This window comes from Choristoneura fumiferana, chromosome 19, assembly GCF_025370935.1.
Source record: "Choristoneura fumiferana chromosome 19, NRCan_CFum_1, whole genome shotgun sequence".
NCBI classification, from domain to species: domain Eukaryota; kingdom Metazoa; phylum Arthropoda; class Insecta; order Lepidoptera; family Tortricidae; genus Choristoneura; species Choristoneura fumiferana.
The window spans coordinates 978,982-988,632 of record NC_133490.1 but is presented as its reverse complement, the minus strand read 5'-3'; the positions used below and the strand labels follow the sequence as shown (position 1 = coordinate 988,632).

Genomic DNA, 9,651 nt, shown 5'->3' with positions numbered 1-9,651 from the left:
GTCGTTTGTCGTTTTCCAGCGATAAAGCTCAACATTTTCAGTTCGCTATGTTATTACGCGACCAAATTTGTCGCTGCAACCAAGCGACGAGCGGCTGCATGAGGCCGCACCTTAGATACGGTGAATGTTGTGCGCAGGACGAGTCGTGGTCGCCGCGCGCGCGCCGGTGGCCGGCTGGTGCCGCGGCTGCGCGGGCCCGCGCGCGCCGGCGGCGCCCGCGAGTGCGTGGCGCGCCGCGCTACACGCAGCCGCGCACCACACGAACATGCGCACGCGCACGCGCAGGTCAGTACTAACACCAGCTCATTACGTCGCAAGTCTTATACATGAGGGCTATCGCGTATGAATTCGCCACTAGAGGCGCTAGTGTATATAATGTGGTATGTCAAATTTCATAATTTTGGGTGAGCTACGCGGGTTTATTTAGAATTAGAATAATTTGTGAATATTTTGCAATATTCTGAAATAATTATGGCAAAATATGCGTTCCGGAGCAATGAATGTCTGTGTTTTGAGACAGTTTGTATTTCGGAAACCTTTGTCCTTCCTTTTTTTCCAAATAAAACGGGGACTATGCAACACTGTGGCATGCTCGATATTTTTATGGTACGGTTTAAGGTGTATTAAATATGATTTAATCTAAACTTTGTTTTTCACGCCCGTAATAACAGACTTGAAAGCCATCTTAAAACTTCACGCAACAGTGCGCCATCTAGTGACACAAAAAACGATAGCCTCATTAAGACAAAATGTCATATAGTTTCGGTGTAGGTAGCGATATGGGCACGTACGAATGAAAACGTATTGGCGGTTAAAAGGTAAATTCACCTTGCCACAAACACGTAGTTTTTCCCTTTAAACAGTGTTTAGCAAAAAATATTGTTTTTTTTTTTAACAAAAACAAACTATTTGTTACAGAACGCGAAAAGAGCCGTGCTCGCGACAAAGAGCAGGCGGCCGCCGCCGCCCGCGCACAACACGCCAAATAACAAGAGTGAGTACACGAATTGCTGACCGGATAGCGCGTGGTTAGAAAAGTTTGACTGCCCGGGTTCGATCTCCGTTCAGGGCAGATATTGAAAAATACGAACAATTTCGAACGTAGTTTCGCAATGAAATTTAGAAACACCGAAGTGCGAGCGATTTATTTATATATTTTCGGAGAACCAACAGCTATAAATTACAGAATAAACATATTTTATACTGACAATAAAGCCAATTATAGGATCTCACAAGTAGAAACAAACTAAACAAGTAAAACTATACGCGCATAATCGCAAACATGAAAAGAAACACGATATCAAAGCTCGCGATTTCGCAAATACCTACTACTTAATGTTTTTTTTTGTTTTGTGTTTTTGTGTTAGGGCTCATAATGTCCCACTCGCAAAATGTCCCTTTGTCCCTTGCGCAAAAGGTCCCTTTTATAAATGTCCCATTCTCAAAACGACCTCTCTGCAAAATGTCCCGTTCTCAAAATGTCCCGTCACAAAACGTCCAGTTCGCAAAACGTCCCTTCCGCAAAATGTCCTTCTTTTCAATCCATGAGAGAGAGCCAATTTCATTATTTAAACATGAATTTTGCAGGCGGGACATTTTGCGAAAGGGACGATTTGCAAACGGGACATTTTGCTAATGTGACATTTTGCAGACGGGACGTTTTGCGAAAACAATGGGACCTTTAGAGAAAGGGACGTAATGGTAATGGGCTATTTTGCATAAGGGACCATTTGCGAAAGGGACGTAATTTTGGTGGTGGGACATTTTGCGAGTGGGACATTATGAGCCCTAACCGAATAAAATATTTATATTTCTATTTCATTCACTGAACAACAAAGATTGAATTCATTAAGCAGCAACAGCTAGGTACATGGTACCATCAGCCAAATATGTGGTCTACCACCCTAAGGTTGATAATCGTTTGCATGTCATAAAACAATAATGCCAATAGACGTGTCTGTCAACTTGAAAGTTCGGACTTCAGCGACATATTCATTTGACGGGAACTTGTGACCACATATCGAGGGTATTCTGGCAAAACAGAATAAGAGCAAATTTAATTTACAGAGGCATGCTCAATTTTTTCTGCTTTATTATATAAGAATAAGAATAAGAATAATTTTTATTTATCTAAAAATGACCACTATCTAGCAAAGCCGTATAAAAAATAAATATTGTGCACTTATCCGGCTCTGCCAGAATACCCTCGATATTTGGCTGATGGTACCTATGCTCCATCAATACCACACCTCAGCCAATCGCCGTCCTGCTATATTTATCTAGCTTCTTCGCCACATGCATCTTTCAGACTACGACAAGCCAGCACGCCTAAAAAAAAAAATTATCTTCGTTTTTTTAAAACGCAAACATTAGTTAGTTCTTTACCTCAAAAGCATAGCATTTCACCTAGATCATAGCGATCATTCAATTATAGCGTTCTGTCAAAATCAATCAATTATAATAATTAGAGTCCCAGGCAATCATCGATCGCGGTGAAATGCGTCTAGGGTAAAATACTACACGAAAAATGAGAAGCTACAAATTAATTATACTTATGTAAAAAGCTACGCGAAAAATTGCGTCAAGTACAAGATTGTATTGAAATTTTGTTCGAAGTGAATCACTACAAGGATGTATTCTTTTAGGTAAAGAACTAATAAATGAACGCAAAATGCCAAAGTTGACGTATTTATTATAACGGTATGTTCTTATTTTACAGATTCAAGACTGAAAAAGGGTATGAAGACAGCCAAACAGCGGCTCGGCAAGATCCTCAAGATTCACAAAATGATATGTTAGTGTAGATCGTAGCGGACCCGGCGCTCCGGTATCGTGCACAAATATATACGTATTTAATGACGAATTAACTGGAATTATTGTAGTAAAAAACATGGTATAATAATTATTCTTTCTGGATTCTTGTTATGATTAGTTTATGGAGTCTTTTTGTATTTTTTATTTCAACTCCAAATTTGTTACTTTTACGGTCATCCCGTGAAATCCAACGAAAAAACAAACTGAATCATGGATGCACAGAAAAAACCCAGATAAAGAGACCAGCGCTGGGAATCGAACCCAGGTCCTCGGCATTCCGTGCTGCATGATATACCCCTACACGGGTAGGGCTAGGTTCCACTAGATTAGTTCTGAAGGAGTGTTGATGTTAGAGCTAAAACATAGATGTCGCTACTTAAGAAAGAAAAAAACAGGCTGAAATGTGTGGTGCATGGGAGAAATTTGTGTCTAGACTCCTGTCCAGTAGTGGTGTAAGGGTATGGCACGCAGCACGGAATGCTGAGGACCTGGATTCGATTCCCAGCGCAGGTCTCTTTTTCTGTTTTTTTCTGTGCATCCATGTATCAGTTTGTATTTTCGTTGACCATTCTTGGGTTACGTTGTTTTCTGGGTCATAAGGGCTATCGTTTTTTGTCTCACTAGATGGCGCACTGTTGCGTGAGGTTTTTAAGTGTGGCTTTCAGAGTCTGTTATTACGGGCGTGAAAACAAAGTTTAGATTTAAAATCATATTTAAAACACCTTAAAACCGTACCATAAAAATATCCAGCAACCACAGTGCTGCTTAGTCCCGTTTTGTTCGGGAAAAAAGGGAGGAAAAAAGTTTCCAAAAGACAAAACTGTCTCAAAACACTGACATTCATTGCCCCGTAACGCATAATTGCCATAATTAATTTCAGGTAATGCAAAATATTCACAAAAAAAATCTAATTATAAATAAACCCGCGTAGCTCACCCAAAAACTATGAGATTTGACATTTCGGAGACCTCACGCTACACTAGCGCCTCTAGCGGCGAATTCATTCGCGATAGCCCTCATTGACTATTTAATGTTGTTATTCTCTCCCGTAACCCAGGAGATAGCAGTGTTACGCTTCGGTAGAAAAATGTTTGCATTGTAATGTATACATACATAATTTCTTTTTTGGTTTTGAGGGCAAAATAGATGACTCTCTTTCACAAAAATATTGTTAACCCTTTTCCGGGCCCTGACGTTTTAGATACGCTATGGGTGTGTGGGTTTGATTTAAGAACGAATAATATTTTCAACGATTTCAATTGATTTTGTACCACATCGTAAGCTTAGCAAGGTCAAATTTTTCTGTACATTTATGTGGTCAATATATGCGCTGTGCCTGGCAAAGGGCATAAAATGCTTTGCCGTTCTGCCTTTGATAAACCCAAAATGGGTCAAATAGTGAATTACAAGCAATAGAACTGTCATAATATTTGATTTATTGTAATATAAGTATAACAATCTTAATATATTTGTGCAATGTACCCAAGACGGTTAGATGTATATTTTATATATGTATTTAGCACGGACCAATATGTGTTGTGGGTGTGTGTTTTAAGTTTGTCTCTATGTGATAATCACGCGATTTTCAATCTTATTCTTACATTTTTAAGGATATTTTTGACTCTGTTAATACTTAATTACGACTAATGCTTTGACAAGAAAATATGAGTGTTGTATTACATCTGATTTACTAATAGTCTTGTTGTGCTGTCGTCGTGTTTGTAGCTTTTGGCCTTTTTTCTAGATCAGACTTATGTGTAGATAATTGAAATTTACCATGAGCTTTGAAGTGAAAGGAAAGGAAGCGTAGACAGACCTGCACACACCTGCGAAGCAGTTTAAAGTGTGCGAGATTCTTAACTGCAGCCCAACCCTGCTCGAGGAGGCCTGTGCCCAGTAGTGTCACATATAGGTATAGGCTGATGAGGATGTAAAAAGTTACATAGATATGACGGTAGTTTTAATCTTTTTTAGTACTGTCGCGGAAACTGAGTCACGTATCAGACTGCAACGTTGTCATAATCAATTACGCTATGATTACTTTGGCAGATTTATGGGATGTTAACATGGCATAGTAGCTCAAAAGTTCCACACGTGATTCAGTTTCCTCGGCTGTACCAAGTGCTAAAAGCAAAGCTACAAACACGAAGATTCTCATAGGTTATTGGTGAAAGAGACGTAGACATAGGTTATGTATGTAAAATAATTGCCGGAATGTATTGATCAAAAAGGATCTTAAATTTAGGGGCTGTTTCACTATCTATGTATTGATTAGTGTTAACTGGCGGTTGAATGTGATGCCGTCTCTATTTTTTGTTCGAATAGACGGAGACGGCATCACATTTAACCGTCAGTAACACTAATCAATGGATGGTGAAACAGCCCCTTAGACTCGCACAGAAATCAGTAGAAAATGAAAGAAAACCTGGGCGTATACTACGAATAGCAAAATTCGAACTTCGTATTTTGCCGTCCCGCTTACGCTTAAGTTATTAAATACGAGAGATAGTGAGCATTTTTCTATTTCTACATTTATGTGAGAGTCTATAAAGATGCAAAAAAATGTGCAATAAGAATCAGATCACATCTCTGTATTTATATTTCTGCTTCGCTTGTTTTTTAAGTAATTAATCAATGACGAATAAAAATACGTGTAAGAAGTTTTGTTTACAGAAAAAAGGAATTTTGATACGAATTTTAGGAATATAATAAAATTATATTTTGTTCTATGCTAATTATAATTAGATCTGATTTGTTTTAATTCGCTTTTTTACTTATAAAAGTGTGTAAATTCATATTGTTTTAACTTGACAGACAGTGGTTTGTAGTCAATTAGCTTGATTCCTAAGGCCATCGTAAAACCTTTACGTCATTCAAACATCATTGTTGTCACGCTCGAAATCTGAATTGCCTTTACCACTTCTTTCCTTCACACGGTATTGTCATTACGTCACAACTTTGAAAAAATCTCGTATCTAAAATCAATATGTCAACAAAATTGAACCTTGACGCAATGTTCGTAAGGTCCACTCAGAAAAATTATCTGCCATTAACCGGTGAAGAGTTCCGTCCTGTGGAGACGATCCTGGCCGGACTATTAGGGTGTCACTGCCAGATTATTGTATTGTCACGCAATTTACATAAGCATACCAAATTTCAAGTCAATCCAACTACTAGAACTCGGTCGAATTTAACTTGCAAGATTTGATTGCAGACAGACAGACAGACAACGGGACAGGTGAAACTAAATAAAAGCTTGTAAATAGGTAGAGGCGATTTACCGACCGACAGCTTTGGAAATTCAACCTTTTTGCTATTATAATACGTCACAATATCCATTGCAATTATTGAAAATACGACTAGCTTTAAAAATATACTATATTATCAGGTATGTATTCGATAGTTGCTTTTGATTCTGTAGTAGTATGCTCCAATGAATGGGGCCTTATTATTTGGTACACGGAATAATACGAGGATAGAAAGAGATGCTAATGAACTAAATAATCAATGAATAATAAACACGAGCGTCCGCGTGTTTATGTCTAAGCTACGTACGCACTATGCGATGCGGCTAAACCCGCGATTTAGCGCACCGTCTCTTTCTCAAGCGATACTTTGAAGAGAGACTGCTAAAACCGCGCGGTAAGTAAGACATAAACCGGATTAGTTTTTGCTAGAACCCTTATAATAATATTATTAGCCAATTTGTCTGTCAAGATAAAAAAGGTAAGTTAAAATAATATAATTCTTTCTTTTTGTATTCTAAATACATCTCTTCTATAATTGGCTCTGATATACGATTGAACTTGAGCGATACAAGATTGATCATTTTATCAAACAGTGGTCTTGATAAAACGGGATCAGAGGCCGTATTGTGCAACGCGCGATCGCTTTCACCATCTCTTTCTCCCCTCGTCTTGTGCCGTGTGACAGAAAGAAGTTGTGAAAACGATTGTGATTACAAGCGTGTTCAACAATAACGACTCTGGTTTTGCGGCGGGAAAACAAGATGGCGATCGCCTGGTGGTAAGTGGCAGCGAAAATACATAGTTTTAGGGGTTGTGTATTTTTTTTACAATGTATACTAAAGTTAAACCAAAAATATATGACTATATTCAAGAGAGCGCTATTGTTCTTATTTATGGCAATGATGATGTCCTCCATGTCGTGTCCGACAAAGGCGAACCTTTAGGCTTGTTTATTATGTGCCCGAATATGGCTGGCAAAGCCAAACTTAGTCTTAAAGGTCCTGTTACAGGGCGCGCAATGTAAAGCCCGCCCGAGACCTTCCTACACTTACACGTATAATGATAGTGGTCAATTTATGGCAATAGTTCAGTATAGTCGGAACGATATCTTGACTTGTCTACAACGTTTACCTCTTAGCTCTGATGTTAACTTGGAAAGGTTTTGTAGTGAAATAGTTTTATTCCCCAAGCGTTTTTTTTTTCTGTATGCCTATATTCAATATATCTTCAATTCCAATTGGTATATACAATGATCCGTTGTTGACTACTAATCGTTATGTGCATTTTTTGTTATTATTCAAAGAAACCGCCACAGTGACACCAACTGACAATCATTAAAATTATTGCCAGTGTAAGAAATTAGTTCCAATAAAATTCTGCAACATGGCGAATAGTCATATATTTCTGGTCAGGCTTTAAATCGAGAAACATTACTCGATAAATTGTTTTTAAATCGTTTAATGTAGTTGTTTATGTTTGTATAGTGTAATGAACTAATGAATTTATTGCAAAAAAAAATAAGCAATGACCTTTTTTTGACTTTTAAAAGTACGACGTAGATGGTCTAAGTTATACTCTGTTCTGTAAAGATTAGAATACTTCAGAATTTCCGCGTGAATTTGGTTATTCATTTTTAACCCCCAACGCAAAAAGAGGGGTGTTATAAGTTTGACCGCTATGTGTATCTGTGTGTCTGCCTGTGGCACCGTAGCTCTTAAACGGGTGGACCGATTTGAATGTGTGTGTTTTTTATTTGAAAGCAGGTTTTCTAGCGATGGTTCTTAGACATGTTTCATCAAAATCGGTTTAGCCGTTTTTGAGATATTAATCTTTTAAGTGAGAAAGTCGGGGTTTTCGACTTTTTGTTAGTTAGGTTAGGTTATCCTACTATATCCTACTAATATTATAACCAAATGTGAAAGTTTGTGAGTGAGTGAGAGAGTGAGCTTCTGAGTGAGTATGTTTGTTACTTTTTCACGCTGAAACGGCTGGACGGAATTGAATGAAATTTGGCAAAAAGTTAGTTAATAACCTGGATTAAAACATAGCATAGGATACTTTTTATCCCGATATTCCTACGGGATAGGGATAAAATCTCAAAATAAGAACCGCTGGGCTTAGAGTTATGAAATTTGGTATGTAGCTGGACGTCTGGAATAGCTACTTTTTATCCCTATGTTCTCACGGGATAGGGACAAAATCTCGAACTAATAACCGCTGGGCTTCGTCATACAATTTTGTATGTAGATAGCTGGACATCGGGAATAACACATAGGCTACTTTTTATCCCGATATTCCCACGGGATAGGGATAAAATCTCGTAATAACAACCGCTTGGTTTAGAGTCATGAAATTTGTTTTAATTTAACGTCAATGAAACCACGATGTACTTTTAGGGAATTCCCGCGAGAATTTAATAAAATCCCGGAATTTAAATTCAACTGCTGTATCTAATGTAATTATTTAAGCGTGCGAAGCCGCGGGTAAACGCTAGTTGTATATATAGATATACCCTGTCACGCAAGATTTTAAATCATGATTCTCTTTCACACGTAGAACTGCATCCTTGTCTTACGTTCGATCGTATGTCAGAACCGTTCATTCAAAAGACACGAAATATATTTTCATACCTAACTTGAAGCCCACCTTGGAATCATTATATGTAAATAGGTTAGAATTACGTTAAATTAAAAAAAGATATAAAATAAAATTTATAAAAAATGTAGTTCGTAATAAAGTCAATACTTGAAGTTTTCTGTTTATTTATTTTTTGTGTGAACCCTATTTTATGTATGTTAGATAGAGTTAGAGTTTTGAACATGAAACTACCGTGAGACTAGCTAATATTAAATATATTGACCAGGATAACTCACGTCTTAAATCGAATGCGCGCGAGCAGAGCGGCGCAGTGCGCGTGTTGCAGCAGCCGCCGAGTCGCGTTGCCCCGAAGAGGAAGGGCTACGGATTAGCCCGGAACATGTCGGGCTAAACTCGACAAGATGTGAGTTATCCGGATCAATAGTGAGAGCAGTACTCCATGTGGGGCCTGACTAGCGCTTTATAGAGCAGCAGCCTCCACAAAACACTTATTAAACAAGAACAAGTCGGTTTCACATGCTTACATTACGGACGGAGGAAATGAACAGGAACGGAGTCATTTGACAATTATGACAGTATTGCCATAGCCTAAATCCATCAAAATTAAGACCATGACATACTCAGGTATTGCCATATTTATCTGCAATGCTATATAAGGCTTAACATTCATTAACACGGTTTACACCGACAAATAATAAAATGAAATGTCAGAGTTTCTAAGCTTGTGTATGATTTGTATTGTGTTATTTAAGATAGGATCCCTCCTCCCTCCCTCCCTCCATCCATCCATCCATCCATCCATCGCATCGCATCGCATCGCAGTATCGCAAATGCTTACAGAGTAATGGTGGTTGGCTGTTCGTAATTTTAACTTTGTCAGTTTAATGTAAGTAAGCAAATTTAAAAAGTTAGAGCAGCGGACAATAATGGATTTTCATACATACTTCACGGCCTAGGCCAAGAAGTTATGTAGGGAGGTGGTAGGGAGCCA

At 38.2% G+C, this 9,651-nt stretch overlaps 1 protein-coding gene across 1 annotated transcript in view; it reads left to right on the top strand.

Annotated features, from left to right (window-relative positions):
• The window catches only part of LOC141438565 (uncharacterized), an 18,858-nt gene extending 10,046 nt beyond the window's left edge, over window positions 1–8,812 (top strand). The window contains exons 2-5 of the mRNA XM_074102437.1: window positions 138–285; window positions 919–994; window positions 2,720–8,109; window positions 8,149–8,812. Of these exons, the coding sequence (XP_073958538.1) occupies window positions 138–285; window positions 919–994; window positions 2,720–2,799 (304 nt within the window). The 3' untranslated portion in view covers window positions 2,800–8,109; window positions 8,149–8,812. The remainder of the gene's footprint in view (window positions 1–137; window positions 286–918; window positions 995–2,719; window positions 8,110–8,148) is intronic.
• Window positions 8,813–9,651: the final 839 nt, after the last annotated feature.